The following is a 17,209-nucleotide window of genomic DNA, read 5'->3' as shown; positions in this document are numbered from 1 at the left end:
TTAAAACCCAACACACTTGAACTACAAAGAGTTTACTTGTCTACGTGTGTATTCGGGTCGATTAAAACTATTCTATCACAACCTACCTAAACGCATGTCTTCTCTGAGGACATTGTTACCACACTTAAACATCATTACTTTAAAGTCATTAAGGGCAAAATGATAACACAGTAATCTAGATTACTGTTGGAACAATAAAATAACGTTTACGAGGAAGTAAGTTGGTATGTTCTGTCGAGCTTTGGTGTCGAGGTTAATGATTTTTTTTCTTTTTTCAACTTCGTATACGATTTCAAAAAAGACCGACACTAGAATACATACAGAGGTAAAACTGCAAAATTAGCGAAACGTACATGTTCGCATAGAACACGTGAACCTATTTTTAAAAAACAACAACACACATCTATTTTAGAGAGCAAAAAATCAAATATAGTTTTAGAGACAATCAGGTATACCACGGTTCAAGGTTAAAAAATATTCACCAGAAAGTTTACCGATTCAGAAAGCTCGTAACTGCAAAGTTTAAATAATTATTCTTAACAGTTAACGAATTTCAGTGCATCGAAAAGTCCAAAGTTAGACTTATTACTGAATGAGTTTCGTTCTTTCACCTATGAGGGCGCTATAACTGTAAGACCCAAATCCCCGTCACACCAAACATGCTTGGTCTTTCAGCCGTGGGGACGTTATATTGTGACAGTCAGTCCCACTATTCGTTGGTAAAAGAGTAGCCCAAGAGTTGGCGGTGGGTAGTTATGACTAGCTATCTTCTCTCAAGTCTTGCACTGCTAAATTAAGGACGGTTAGCGCAGACAGCCCTCGAGTAGCTTTACGCGAAATTAAAATCAAACAAATAAAAACGAAAAAAATATTTTAAAATATTTACTTTATCATCTCGGTGAACAGCCCTAACACAACTCTGCAACCTATAAATCGTATCTTGTGAAGTAAAGATGTAAGAAATGAAAGAAAGTTAATGTTGTCTATTGAAAACAAAGTTATTCAAGGTCAAGAAAAGGTAGAATTTACATACTAACTAGTGTAAGAAATGTAAACTATACATGTATCATACTAACCAGTGTAACATATGTAAACTATACATATATCATACTAACCAGTGTAAGATATGTAAACTATACAGTTATTATACTAACCAGTATAAGATATGTAAACTATACATGTATTATACTAGCCAATAAAAGATATCATGTAAAGTATATATGTATCATACTAGCCAATAAAATATATGTAAAGTATCTATGTATCATACTAGTTAGTATAAGATATGTAAACTACACATGTATCATGCTAGCCAATAAAAGATATCATGTAAACTACACAGGTTCCACTATAGCCATTGTAAGATATATTGTAAACTACGCGGGTTAATCAGAGGCACCTAGTTTAAAGAATGTGGCCTACAAACCTGGCAATAACAAGACGGCTTGAATGTCTTAATTACAAAGTGTTAACAGAAACCATTACAAGTGACTATCTAAAGCCAAAAGAAAATTCTAATGCATCATCAGACGAACGTATAAGATTTCAAGTACTATAAGCAGCTATGATACAAGAGTACAATCACAATTCCTAACATTAGCTGAACGTGCGTGCTTTATTTGTGTTACTGCCCCGCAGAACTCACATCGTTACAAACCATGTATCGATACCCGTTGTGGGCAGAACACAGATTGTCCATTGTGTAGCTTTGTGCTTAATTCTAAACAACTTAAATGTATTATTTTTCTTCAACTTGTAATAGAATTAACTCTCTTACAAAGTTGTCTTTTATCGTGTTTATACTAGGATTATTTTTTCACTTGAAACATTGTTTATAATATACATGTGATGTATTGTTTTATTAGTGCAAAGCTACACAACATGCTACCTGTCCTCTGTCCATCGCGAATAACTGAGTCCCTTAAGTTGACCAATGATCCAACATCATTGGGGACAATTTTTGAAATTTGTTTAGTGTTTGTTCGATCTATACCTGGAAGAGTTACTGTTGTACCTGTACAAAGAAGTTAAACATTAATAAATCTTCAATGAGTAATACCACACAGATACGAGATTGAAGCAGCTCACCTATACGTTCAAATATCTCCAATAAAGGTCTCATAAGCCTACATTTAATACCTGTTTTAATACCGTTTAAGACAGGTTGGGGTCCATATCAAATTGAGTTGTGAGATTGTTTTGTTTCTCACCACAGAAAGAATAAAGTAATGAAATCCCCTGTTTTCTATGTTGGAACTCTAATTGCATTTAATGAGATCTATTGCAACATTTGTCGTGTTTGGTTTAGGTTTCTGTCTATAACGGACGATGTTTGGTATACAAAGTTTAATATAAATCCGAGGGGCAGGGATTACGTCGTAGATTCGAAGGCTGTTCCTTTTTTACACGTTGTCAGCATCGTCCATTATGTGACACATATGTGATACCTGATTCAATTATAAACAATACAATACACATGAGGTCTCACTCAAGTGTAGATATTGTGACATACAGACACACAAATGGTATTTGATTCAGGTATTAAAATTGTGACACATTAAATTTGATTAAGGTAGAACAGACGTAATATAAATATGGATAATACAACGTTTAGGTATTTTAGGACAAACTGATCAGTGTGAAAGGGAAGAAAGAGGGTGTAATTAGCGTACCTGAACATTTGTGACGCAACAACACACAAGTTATACATTATAGGATAAAGGTCAAATCTCTTTAGTTATTCATATTTTATTGTCCTATAGTGCACGAATATGACATTTATACAATCTACTACACAACTGATGATAAACAATGACCTGAAAACAGAAATGTAACTGAACCACGTGCTGCGACTTGGAGCGCCTGCGTCACTCTCGTTGCCCACCGCTAGTACAGCGGTATGTCTCCGGATTTACAACGCTAAAATCAGGAGTTCGATTCCCCTCGGTGGGCTGAGCAGATAGCCCTGTGTGGCTTTGCTATAAGAAACACACACACACACACTCTCGTCATATTTCGTTCCAAAACTAAAACCAAAGTTATTTGAAATAAGACACGCACTCTTATAAAAGTACACATTACCGTTTTCTGACTTTACTTACACGATTCTTATAACTCCCTAAGTGTTAATAGTTTCTCTGTAACATATTAGCTACTATCATCAAACACCATAGCGGCTCTATATGAACAGCAGTTCTCATGCATTACACGCCAGATTTATGTGCAACATAACCCTAAAAAACATTCCTCTTTCATTAATTTACGTCCTATCATCTCTATAGTGTTCCAGTGTATCAGTTTTGTTTACGTCCTATCTATCATCTTTGAAGCATTCCAGTGTATTAATTTTGTTTACGTCCTGTCACCTCTGTAGTATCCCAGTGTATAAATTTTGTTTACGTCCTATCAGCTCTGTAGTATCCCAGTGTATAAATTTTGTTTACGTCCTATCATCTCTGTAGTATCCCAGTGTGTAAATTTTGTTTACGTCCTATCATCTCTGTAGTATGCCAGTGTCTAAATTTTGTTTACGTCCTATCATCTCTGTAGTATCCCAGTGTGTAAATTTTGTTTACGTCCTATCATCTCTGACAGTTAAATATTGTTGCTTTATTTGTTCTATATTCTGAACTTTACTGACAGTTAAACATTGTTGCTTTACTTGTTCTATATTCTGAACTTTACTGACAGTTAAATATTGTTGCTTTATTTGTTCTATATTCTGAACTTTACTGACAGTTAAATATTGTTGCTTTATTTGTTCTATATTCTGAACTTTACTGACAGTTAAATATTGTTGCTTTATTTGTTCTATATTCTGAACTTTACTGACAGTTAAATATTGTTGCTTTATTTGTTCTATATTCTGAACTTTACTGACAGTTAAATATTGTTGGTTTATTTGTTCTATATTCTGAACTTTACTGACAGTTAAATATTGTTGCTTTATTTGTTCTATATTCTGAACTTTACTGACAGTTAAATATTGTTGGTTTATTTGTTCTATATTCTGAACTTTACTGACAGTTAAATATTGTTGCTTTATTTGTTCTATATTCTGAACTTTACTGACAATTAAATATTGTTGCTTTACTTGTTCTATATTCTGAACTTTACTGACAGTTAAATATTGTTGCTTTACTTGTTCTATATTCTGAACTTTACTGACAGTTAAACATTGTTGCTTTACTTGTTCTATATTCTGAACTTTACTGACAGTTAAATATTGTTGCTTTATTTGTTCTATATTCTGAACTTTACTGACAGTTAAACATTGTTGCTTTACTTGTTCTATATTCTGAACTTTACTGACAGTTAAATATTGTTGCTTTATTTGTTCTATATTCTGAATTTTACTGACAATTAAACATTGTTGCTTTATTTGTTCTATATTCTGAGCCTTACTGACAGTTAAACATTGTTGCCTTACCTGTGTTACAATTCGAACGTTATTGATTATTTCAAGCCCCTCAAAGTTTTGTTTGATACTCGTAATGGACAGAGCACAACTAGCTCATCGTTGAATGTTTCAAAATTTATTGAACGTAGAAATTGTCATCATCACAGTTATTGTCTGAAGCTGAAATAACATGTCTTTTTACAACTTTGTCAGCAGATAGCCCGATGTGGCTTTGCTATAAGAAAAACACACAGTTACAACTTTGTTACGTTAATAATGATCACTGTGCTGGTTGCTTTTGCGAGTAAGATAGAAACTTTAAACAAACGGATTTTTCCTGCTAGACTAATTTGAAACTGCATACCTTCCGGAAAAAAGTAACCAGAAACAAACTGAAAAAATTCTTAAAAGTTCCTCAAATTTTACTTCTACAGAATAGGTAAGTTAAAATACGTTGAAGTTTTTCTGATATCTTGTGGCAAGCACGTGCTAACGCGATGGACTCGACGTCTTACAGTTAGGTCAACATCCGCCCATAAAAAATAAAAAAGACCAGCACTCTTGTAAATGTTGAGAGCAAAGATAAGCAAACACAGAAATAATTGGAGCTAAGGATATAGTGAATCATTAAAGGAACGTGTCGGCTTGTTTTGAATACCAAACCTTACACTATTCAGGAACAAACCGCCGTTTTAGGGACGTCTGTATATACATTTACAAGCAGGCCACGTGAAAAAAAAACAAAAAACAAACAAAAACTTCTCCCGCAGTGAAAAATGATATTTTTTTCAACTTAAAATGTCCACATTAAAAATAATAGTTAAGTTTATGGTGGACAACAAGGGCTTGGCCGTTACGCTCAGTCAATTTGATGGTGGTGAAAATGAACATGGTGTGCTTGTCAAACAGTATATGCAGCTGGCGTTTGACTTTTGCTAAGCTCTGGTGTCTGTGTAGACCCCACGGCACTTTACACTGTGACATTGTCTTGTATAGCTAATAGAATACTCAAAGATCAAGGTTAGTAACGGAACAAGTGCAAAGGCCAACAGCAACAACAAAAGTTAATGTCAAAATATTACCATTTTTGAAACATCTGAAATGGTTTATTATAAAACAAAAATAAGTGTAATCCGTGATATAGAAAATAAACACAATTATAACCAGACAACACAAAGCTGACAATGATGACAACGTATAAACCAATAAAGAAACAAAAACCAAGACACATGGTTTCACAATATTAAAGAAAACAATATCATATAAATAAAGTTTGGTCATCATAATACATCATTAGCCAACATCATACATCGTTAACTATCATCATACATTGTCAAGTATTATAATACAGCGTCAAGTATCATCAAACACCGTCAACTATCATCATACATCGTCAACCATCATCATACAACGTCAAGTACCTTAACTCAATTTGAAGTTAGCATTTCAAAACGGAACTGTTGTACAATCAACATTTTGTTATGATGTTAATAATTAAATAAAGTACATTACTGACTGGTAGTAACCAACACTTTGTTGGCATGTTAACAATTAAATAAAGTACGTTATTGGTTGGTAGTAATCAACATTCTGTTGTCATGTTAACAATTAAGCAAAGTCGTTTTTGGTTGGTAGTAATCAACACTTTGTTGCCATGTTAACAATAAAACGAACTGGTGTAAGCATGACCTCCTAGTTAGAACTGTCTCAAGGAACTATATAGTTATTTATACAGCAGCGTTTGTTTATTTGAGCATTTATCGGCTCCCGCTAGGGGGCGTGACGTCATAAACCGCAGCCAGCACGAAGAAGTGACTTCCTGTCTGAGAAAGTTTGCTATTGCAAGTTGGAATATGAACATTATATGAATCTGAGTCATTTACTGAACACGTACAGCTTCGAAGATCTTCAGATATGTTAGTTAATGGACGACAGTCGTGCATTTCTCTGGTATTATATCATATGCTCTCTGAAGCGAGTTATGGATGAATTTAATCGCTAACACAACCATTTCACCTACATAAATCAGCAAAAAAAGGATTTTTTTGTTTTTCTAATTTCACGCAAAGCTACTTGAAAGCTATCTGCGCTAGCCGTTTCTAATTTAGCAGTGTAAGACTAGAGGGAAGGCAGCTAGTCATCATCACCCACCGCCAACTCTTGGGCTACTCTTTTACCAACAAATAATGGGATTGACCGTCACCTTATAACGGCGAAAAAAGGAAAGAAACGGTAACAAAAAGTGTTTTACTCGGTTTACAGCACCTCTTTTTTTTTCGGTTTTGCATTTCTCAGCATAATTCGTATAACACACCAACCGAAACTTGTTTTAACAATCTGGGCCTTAAATAGTCTCATGGAACAAAGTGTGTGAAAGTTGTTTTATTATTTACGGATATGTCAGAAACTACCAACAAAAAAAAAATCTTTGAGTGAATAAAGACAAAAACGGTGGTTAGGAAGAAAAATACAAAACTAAGAAATTTAAGATGAGCTGTGTAATAAACACGTAAATATTAAGCAACCAATTAAAACAAGATAAACTAGGAAGCGAATTAAAGCAACAAATCAAAACAGTATAAACTAGGAAACAAATTAAAGCAACCAACCAAAATATTATAAACCATGAAAAAATTTTAATGACCAATAAAAACATTATTATGAAATGAAGAATAACACATTTATAAATAAAACAATAACAATTTAAAACACAACACTAATACATTAATGGCAACTTGTAATACATAAAACACTCACTGGAAGCTGTTTGTCAGTATACTAACTGAAACAGTTCTAGTTGTAACGACATCTGTTGATTAATTAGAGCACGGGGAAACTTTAACAGTTGGAATATTTCTTTAGTGAAGAGTTTAAGGCATGTAAATATGGTCCCAAAGGTTAACTCATGTGTTTTGTCCTATGTTTTCTTCCTTTGACAACTACTGAGTGACAGTGTAGGTGAGGTACCAGTAACTTATATTCTCTAGCCTTTAATTATGGTAATGTATGTGACAGAGTGGATGATGTCTACATGGTTTTCTCTCTTGAACCAAGCTTGGCCAATAGTTTCCTCATGTCACCATGACAACTCCTGTCCTGATTTCAGACCAGAGGTATATAGATGACACTTTTATATCGTTTCATGTTGGTAGCCGTTTTTAAATATTTCACCTAAAATTAACTTAACTTCTGAATCGTTATATTTTCTGGTAAAATAGGTTATACGTTTTTAGCTTTTGTACAACGGAAGTCAACTTTTACTGTATTAACTGCGACGGTAATCCTATGTTCCTTTCAAATATAACTTTAACAATTTCCTTTAGTTCCACAATTTGCAGATTTTCTTGTGGATAAAATTTTCAAACACAATGGAAACATTTTGATTAGAGTTATACACAAGTATAACCTCATAAGAACCATTAACTGTTCCCAAATTTTCTCTCGTTATCATCTGTTGGCGCTTCATGTGTTCTCTGGTCATCTATCAACCGTTCATGGGTTTTTTTGCTATTTATCGACCTTTCGTGGGTTCTCTCGTTATATATTAACTGTTCATGGATTTTTTTCGTTATCTATCACCAATGGGTTCTCTCGTAATATATCAACCATTCATGGGTTCTTTCGTTATGTAGAGAATAAAATCGATTCTATAGGTTAATAAAAAGTTTAACCCAGATCTAATTCAGACTCACGCATAGACCTGGTTTCTGAATGAAACCTTTTTCTAAATATGAAGATAGACTAGCAAGACGTTTTTCATGATTCATGTACAGTTAGATGTGTAGTCACTGTAATGACACGTACAGCTATGTTACTTTAATTTTCTTTACAGTTATTAAGTGACTAGTACAGAGGGTTGTATCACAAACATATGACTATCAGAATAAGGTTATATCACTAACACAGTGGAGTTATGTCAATAAGTTATGCCTAGCAGATTGAAGATATGTCACAAAAACATCGCGAACAGAGTGAGGTATCGCTTTAGTAAAAAGGGATTTATTAAATTTTTGTTCTTCACTAGCCTATACATAAAAATAAACTTCAAATTAACGACAATTTTTTAATTAACCGGACGTGACTGTTTCAAAAAACAGTTCAAGAGCAAGAGTAGTGAACTCAATATATTGAGAATGAGACGAAAAATTCCTATAATGTACAATACCACTGTTTAAGTGTATTGTACTTACTGCTTAGGTCTGTAATAATTATTATTTAGGTCTCTAATAGTCACTAATTAGGTCGATAATAGTTACTGTTTATGTCTATAATACTTATTAGATAGGTCTATAATACTAACTAGTTAGGACTATAATACTTGTTATTTATGTCTATAATACTCACTATTTATGTCTATAATACTTATTAGTTAGGTCATTAATACTAGTTAGGTCTCTAATAGTTATTATATATGTCTATAATACTTATTAGCTAGATCTATATTACTTACCAGTTAGGTCTATAATATTTATTTCTGAGGTCTATAACACTCACCAGTTAGGTCTGTAATACTTACTGGTTAGGTTTATATCATACAGACTATTTACATCTATAATACTTACTAGTTAGGCCTACAATGCTCACTAATTAGTCTTATATTATACAGACTATTTGAATCTATAAACTTGCTTACCTTGGGCCTGACAGTGTTCGCAGTTAATTGTACCTCCTTCCTCACTCTCGATGGTGGAGGTTTGACATACTAACATGGCTGCCATGAGTAACGGCCATCAACAAAGGCAGAAGAATTTCTCAGAACGTAACATTTTGTTATTAGCAGGGAAGATCAACAGAAAGCTCGTTAATTTAAGAACTTTATTCAGAACCCTCTCTTTACAGAAACGAATAACAGCTAATAGCTTTTGTGGATTTCCCGTCAACTCGTGAGATGGACAACAGCTAATATCTTTTATGGACTTCCCGTCAACTTGTAAGAAGAACAACAGTTAATATCTTTTGTGGACTTCTCATCAACTCGTGAGATGGACAAGAGCTAATAGCTTTTGTGGACTTCCAGTCAACTCGTGAGATGAAGAACAGCTAATACCTTTTGCAGGGTTCCTGTCAACTCATGAGATGAAGAACAGCTAATAGCTTTTGTGGATTTCCTGTCAACTTGTGAGATGGAGAACAGCTAATAGCTTTTGTGGACTTTCCGTCAATTCACTGGATGGACAAGAGCTAATATCTTTTATGGACTTCCCGTCAACTCGTAAGAAAAACAACAGTTAATATCTTTTGTGGACTTCTCATCAACTCGTGAGATGGACAAGAGCTAATAGCTTTTGTGGACTTCCAGTCAACTCGTGAGATGAAGAACAGCTAATAGCTTTTGTGGATTTCCTGTCAACTTGTGAGATGGAGAACAGCTAATAGCTTTTGTGGACTTTCCGTCAATTCACTGGATGGACAACAAATAATAGCTTCTGTGGACTCCAGGTGAAATAGCGGAACGGAAAGCTTTATTTCAAAAGTTCAAGCTAAGCTGTGTTGCAACAACAGCTGGCTTCTCCGGAATACTGCTGTGTACGAGTGGAAAGATTTTTTTATTGTTTCTACTGTCTATAATATAAAGTCCTACGACGAATTAGTGAGATTAGGGGGAGGAGAGAGTGTTTTTTACAAATTAAAATGTTGATTTTACACACAAAAAATAGTTTCTCTCACAAGACGCTCGTCACTATTGTATAGAATCTGGAAAAATGGTTATTGGAAGACGTCGGATGCGTTTAGGATAGAAGACAGCGAGACGTAAAAAGATGAGGTTGATATTGTCAGATTATCAAAAGTTCGGCATTCGTTTGTCCTTCTTAACGAAGAAAATAAGATGGATCTTCGAATGTTTAACATAAAATAACCATTCACGAGAGACGGTGAGTGACAAAAAATAAGATAGGTCAAGCCTCGCACTGACAACAGTGCTGTCAAAGTAGCATAGGGCAAATGAAACCGGACGGTGTGGTGTGCCTACCTTTACTAACTACACGAGCGAGAGGAGGCTGGGCCTTAACTGCAGGAATGGTTACGACGGCACCTAGAAGTAGTTTAAAATAGATTGTCAGGAATTTTTCAGACATTGATAATTTCTGGTGTCTGTCAATAGAGGACGCTTGTGAGAAATAAAAGCTTCAGTATTATGAGTGATAGAAGAAAACTTTGTAAGAGTTGTTGTTCATCTCTGTAATTAAATATTATTTTCATTGAAATAATTTACTAATTTCTATAACGACTGGAAAATTCTACTGTATTTTGTAATGATTAATGATTTTTTGGAAAAAAATCATTTTATCATTATGTAAACGTTTCGTTAAAGATTAAAGCCGAACGAACTCAGTATATTATTAAAAGCTGGTGCATCGTACAGTTTACAAAATATTAATGAACGTTTTGTTTCTGATATAAAATATTCTAGAGGATTACGATGTGTTCTATATTATGATGTACAAAACGTGTAACAGTAAAATATTAACACTAGAAATAAAACTAAAAACGTAATACCAACACCACAAACAAAATTAACAATGTAATATATATATATACCAGAAACAAACCTAACAATGTAATATCCACACCAGAAACAAAACTAATAATGTAATATATATACCAGAAACAAACCTAACAATGTAATATCCACACCAGAAACAAACCTAATAATGTAGAATCCACACCAGAAACAAAACTAACAATGTAATATCCAAACCAGAAAAAATGAAATGTAAATCTACACCAGACACAAAACTAATAATGTAACATCCACACAAGTAATAAAAATAATAATGTAATATCAACACCAGAAACAAAACTAACATTGTAATATCTACACCAAAAAAAAGTCATAATATAATATGCAAACCAGAATAAAACTAATAAAGTAATATCTATATTAGAAACAAAACTAATAAAGTAATATCCACACCAGAAACAAAACGAACAATCTAATATCCACACAAGAGAAATAAAACTAATAATGTAATATTCACACCAGAAAGAAACTAATAATATGATATCCACAACAGAAAAAAATGAATAATTTAATATATACATCATAAACAAAACTAACAATATGTGATTCACACCAGAAACAAAACTAACAATGTAATATCACACCAGAAAAAAACTAATAATGTAATATCCACACCAGAAGAAAAAAAGAGGGAATATCCATACCAGTAACAAAACAAAAACTAATAATATAATATCCATGCCAGAAAAACAGTAACAATCTAATATCACACCAGAAAAAACTAATAATGTAATATCCACAACCAAACAAAACTAATAATGTAATATTCATACCAGAAAAAACTAATAATGTAATATTCACTCCAGAGACAAAACTAACAATGTAATATCCACACCACAAACAAACTAGCAATGTAATATGCACACCTGAAATGAAACTAATAATGTAATATCCACATCAGAAACATAATTAATAATGTAATAAGCACACCAGAAAAATTAATAATGTAATATCCACACCAGAAACATAACTAATAATGTAATAAGCACACCAGAAAAATTAATAATGTAATATCCACACCAGAAACAAAACTAACAATGTGTTACCTGCACCAGAAACAAAACTAACATTGTAATATCCACACCAAAAAAGTCATAATGTAATATGCAAACCAGAATAAAACTAATAATGTAATAAGCACATTAGAAACAAAACTAACAATGTAATATCCACAGCAGAAAAAAACTACCAATGTAATATCCACAGCAGAAAAAAACTACCAATGTAATATCCATACAAGAAACATAATTAATAATGTAATATTCACACCACAAACAAAACAATTTAATATCCACACAATAGAAAAAATGAATAATGTAATATGCACACCAGAAAGAAACTAAAAATATAATATCCACACCAGAAAAAATAAATAATTTAATATCCACACCAGAAAAAATAAATAATTTAATATATACACCATAAACAAAACTAATAATATATGATTCACACCAGAAACAAAACTAACAATGTAATATCACACCAGAAAAACTAACAATGTAATATCCACACCAGTAACAAAACTAATAATATAATATCCACACCAGAAAAAAAACTAACAATCTAATATCACACCAGAAAAAACTAATAATGTAATATCCACAACAAAAAAAAATCTAATAATGTAATATTCACACCAGAAAAACTAATAATGTAATATCCACTCCAGAGACAAAACTAAAAATGTAATATCCACACCACAAACAAACTAGCAATGTAAAATGCACACCTGAAAGAAAACTAATAATGTAATATCTATACCAGAAACAAAACTTTATAAAGTAACATCCACAACAGAAACAAAACTAACAATGTAATATCCACACAAGAGAAAAATTAATAATGTAATATCTGCACAAGAAAAAAAAAAATGCACACAAGAAAAACTAATAATGTAAAAAGCACACTAGAAACAAAACTAACAATTTAATATCCATACAAGAAACATATATAAGAATGTAATATCCACATTAAGAACAAACCTAATAATGTAATATCCAAATTAGAAACAAAATTAATAATGTAATATCCACACCGGGAGAAAACTGACAATGTAATATCCACACCAGAAAAACACTATGTTATCTAATATTGTGCACAGAATATCTACACAAGTAATAAAAATAATAATGTAATATCTACACGAGAAACAAAACTAACACTGTAATATCTAGAGCAGGAAAAAACTAACAATGTAATATGCACTTCAGACATAAAACTAATAATGTCATATCAAAAAGAGAAACAAAACAAAACTAACAATGTAATATCCACACTAGAAGAAAAACTGATAATATACTACCCACATCAGAGAAAAAATAATAATATAATAACCACACAAGAAACAAAACTAACAATGTAATATCCATACCAGAAAAATAAATAATAATGTAATAAGCAAACCAGAAAAAACTAATAATGTAATATCTACACCAGACACAAAACTAATAATGTAATAACCACACCAGAAGAAAATCTTACAATGTAATATCCACACCAGAAATTTAACTAATAATGTAATAAGCACACCAGAGTAAAACTAATAATATAATATCCACATGAGAAAGAAACCTAATAATGTAATATCTACACTAGAAATAAAACTAATAATGTAATATATACACCACAAAAAAACTAACAATATAGTATCCATACCAGAAAAACAGTAATAATGTAATCTGCACAGAAGAAGAAAAATAATAAATTAATATCCACACAAGTAATAAAATTAACAATGTGATATCCACACCAGTAACAAAACTAATAATATATTATCCACACCAGAAACAAAACTAACAATGTAATATCACACCAGAATAAAAACTGATAAAGTAATATCCACACCAGAAACAAAACTAACAATGTTATATGCACACCAGAAACAAAACTAATGTAATATCCAGACCAGAAAAAATAATGTAATATCCAAACCAGCTATATTTTAATGATATTAAAATATGTTAATCAATCAAAGAGCTCTAGCTTACTCATATTAAACGTTGTTAATAGCTCAGTCTGAAAGTTACATCTTACTCATATATAAAGTTGTTAGTCAGTCAGTCTAAAAGTTATATCTTACTCATGTTACAAGTTGCTCATCAATTAGTCTAAAATCTATATCTTATTCCGATTAAAAGCTGTTCATCACTTAGTCTAAGATCTGTATCGTATTCCTATTAAAAGTTGTTTATCACTCAGTGTTACTCATGTTAAAAGTCGTACATCAGTGAGGCATATCATACTCATCATATGGGCCCGGTATGGCCAGGTGTGTTAAGGCGTGTAACTCATAATCTGAGGATCGTGGGTTCGCATCCCCGTCGCGCCAAACATGCTCGCCCTTTCAGCCGTGGGGGCGTTCTAATGTTACATTCAATCATACTATTCGTTGGTAAAAGAGTAGCCCAAGAGTTGACGGTGGGTGGTGATGACTAGCTGCCTTCCTTCTAGTCTTACACTGCAAAATTTGGGATGGCTAGCGCAATAGCCCTCGAGTAGCTTTGCGTGATATTCAAAATAAAAAACAAAAACAAAAATACTCATCATAAAAGTTATCCTCCAGCTAGTCTAAAACCTACATCTCACTCATACAAAACGTTCTTCATCAGTAACCATAAAAAGCTTTATCTTAATCGTGTTAAAAGTTCTTCATTAGTCGGTCTAAAAGCTATATCTTATTCGTGTTCATGTAAAAAGTTCTTCATCAGTAATTCTAAAAGCTGTATGTGAATCGTGATAAAAATTCTTCATCAGTTAGAATAAAACCTATATCTTCCTCATATTAAAGTTGTTAATCAGTCAATCTAAAATCTATACCTTACTCATGTTAAACGTTGTTCATCAGTCAGTCTTATCCATGTTAAAAGTTGTACATCAGTAAGTCGAAAAGGCATATCTTACTCATATTAAAAGTTCTTCATCAGTAAGTCTAAGAGCTATATTTGAATCATGTTAAAATTTCTTCATTAGTTAGTCTAAAAGCTATATCTTATTGATATTAAACCTCGTTCATCAGCCAGTATAAAACCTATGTCTTACTCGGGTTAAAAGTTGTTCACGAATTAGTCTAAAATCTATATCTTACTCATTCTAAACATTGTTCAACAGTTAGTGTAAAAGCTACGCCTTACTCGTGTTAAAAGTTGTTCATGAGTTTGTCTAAAAGCTATATCTAACTCATATTAAAACTTGTTTATCAGTCAGTCTAAAAGTTACATGTGAATCATGTTAAAAGTTATTAATTGGTCAATCTAAAAGTTGTATCTTACTCAAGTAAAAAGTTGTTAATCAGTCAGTCTAAAAGCTATATCTTACTTATATTAAAAGTTGTTAATCAGTCAGTCTAAAAGCTCTATCTTACTTATATTAAAAGTTGTTAATCAGTCAGTGTAAAAGCTATATCTTACTTATATTAAAAGTTGTTAATCAGTCAGTGTAAAAGCTATATCTTACTTATATTAAAAGTTGTTAATCAGTCAGTGTAAAAGCTATATCTTACTTATATTAAAAGTTGTTAATCAGTCAGTGTAAAAGCTATTATATTAAAGTTGTTAATCAGTCAGTGTAAAAGCTATATCTTACTTACTTATATTAAAAGTTGTTAATCAGTCAGTGTAAAAGCTATATCTTACTTATATTAAAAGTTGTTAATCAGTCAGTGTAAAAGCTATATCTTACTTATATTAAAAGTTGTTAATCAGTCAGTGTAAAAGCTATATCTTACTTATATTAAAAGTTGTTAATCAGTCAGTCTAAAAGCTATATCTTACTTATATTAAAAGTTGTTAATCAGTCAGTCTAAAAGCTATATCTTATCTTACTATATCTTATGTTAAAAGTTGTTAATCAGTCAAAAAAGCTAGCAGTCAGTGTAAGAGCTTTTTCTTACTCGTGTTAAAATTTGTTAATGACTTGGTGTAAAAGCTATATCTTACTCATATAAGTTGATAATCAGTCAGTCTAAAAGCTACATCTTACTCATGTTACAAGTTGCTCATCAGTCAAACTAAAAGCTACACCTTACTAATATTAAAAGTTGTTAATCACTCAGTCTAAAAGTTATATCTTACTCGTATTATAAGTTGTTAATCAGTTAGTCTAAAAGCTATAACTTACGTTAAAAGTTGTTCATCACTCAGACAAAAAGCTATACCTAACTAAGGTTAAAAGTTGTTAATCAGTCAGTTTAAAAGTTGTATCTTACTTATAACAAAACTTGTTAATCAGTTAGTCTAAAAACTACATCTTACTCATATAAGTTAATAATCACTCAGTCTAAAATCGGTATCTTACTCTTATTAAAAGTTGTACATCAGTGAGTCTAAAAGGTATATCTTACTTATATTAAAACTTGTAAATCAGTTAGTCATAAAACCATAATGTTACTCCTATTGAAAGTTTTTAATCAGTCAGTCTAAAAGCTATATCTTACTCATATTAAAAGTTGTTTATCAGTCAGTCTTACTCATGGTAAAAGATGTACAACTGTGAGTCTAAAATCTATATTTTACTCATATTAAAAGTTGTTAATCAGTCATTCTAAAATCTATATCTTACTCATGTAAAAAGGTGTCCCTCAGTTTTATTGTCGTCTCTTACACAACATAAACGAATTCCGCAGTTCGTACCGTAATAAAAGTATCGGGTTTCGAGATTTTGAAGCTAAAATGAAAGAACGTGACAACAGACCAAAACATTTTCACTCTATTCAACGCGTCAGACATTGGTAACTGTTTTAACAACTTTTCTTATTTTCGGACGTGAGTACAACATATCGAAGTTAGCACGTCTTGACACATTAATGAGAAATCACACACCTGTGGAGCCGAAGTAACGCAACTACAGTACTACAAACTTTAACCAGTTCTTATAGGATCATCACAAGTCAACTGTTGTTTGTCGCTATTAGACCAGATCTCTCGTGCAGCCATAATGATGTTTTATGTTGTCGTAAATAATCGTTATTTTTTGCTCAGTCATTCATTTATGATAAAGCGTACAAGAATAACGTTCACTTACCTCTCACACTGTAAGTAACTAAAACCATCTGATTGCTTATTCTCGAAAAGGTTAAAACAATAATGAACATATGTTTAAATTTATAAAATTCGCTGCTCGTTATTTTTTATTTCTGATATTTTTGTGGTCAAAAGAATGTGTGCTTTCGGTCAATTTAAAAATAAAGTTCAAAAAGTTGTCGAGATCTTCATTAACTGTGACTCGTAAATATTATTACTAAGTGTAATGTCACAACCTTAATACTACAAACCTGATGTAAAACTTTCAAT

At 32.0% G+C, this 17,209-nt stretch overlaps 1 protein-coding gene across 6 annotated transcripts in view; it reads right to left on the bottom strand.

Moving 5' to 3' along the window:
• Positions 1–16,884, bottom strand: part of LOC143257914 (uncharacterized) — a 45,722-nt gene extending 28,838 nt beyond the window's left edge. For 2 of the 6 annotated variants that reach the window (XM_076516957.1, XM_076516960.1), the window contains exons 1-2: positions 16,550–16,728; positions 9,033–10,433 (exon numbers count right to left, since the gene is read on the bottom strand). In XM_076516957.1, the coding sequence (XP_076373072.1) occupies positions 9,033–9,117 (85 nt within the window). In that variant the 5' untranslated portion in view covers positions 9,118–10,433; positions 16,550–16,728. The other 4 variants (XM_076516958.1, XM_076516959.1, XM_076516962.1 and 1 more) reach the window with 4 other exon arrangements.
• Positions 16,885–17,209: the final 325 nt, after the last annotated feature.

This window comes from Tachypleus tridentatus, chromosome 7 (genome assembly GCF_004210375.1).
Source record: "Tachypleus tridentatus isolate NWPU-2018 chromosome 7, ASM421037v1, whole genome shotgun sequence".
Lineage (NCBI taxonomy): Eukaryota > Metazoa > Arthropoda > Merostomata > Xiphosura > Limulidae > Tachypleus > Tachypleus tridentatus.
This window is presented reverse-complemented; position numbering and strand designations above follow the sequence as displayed.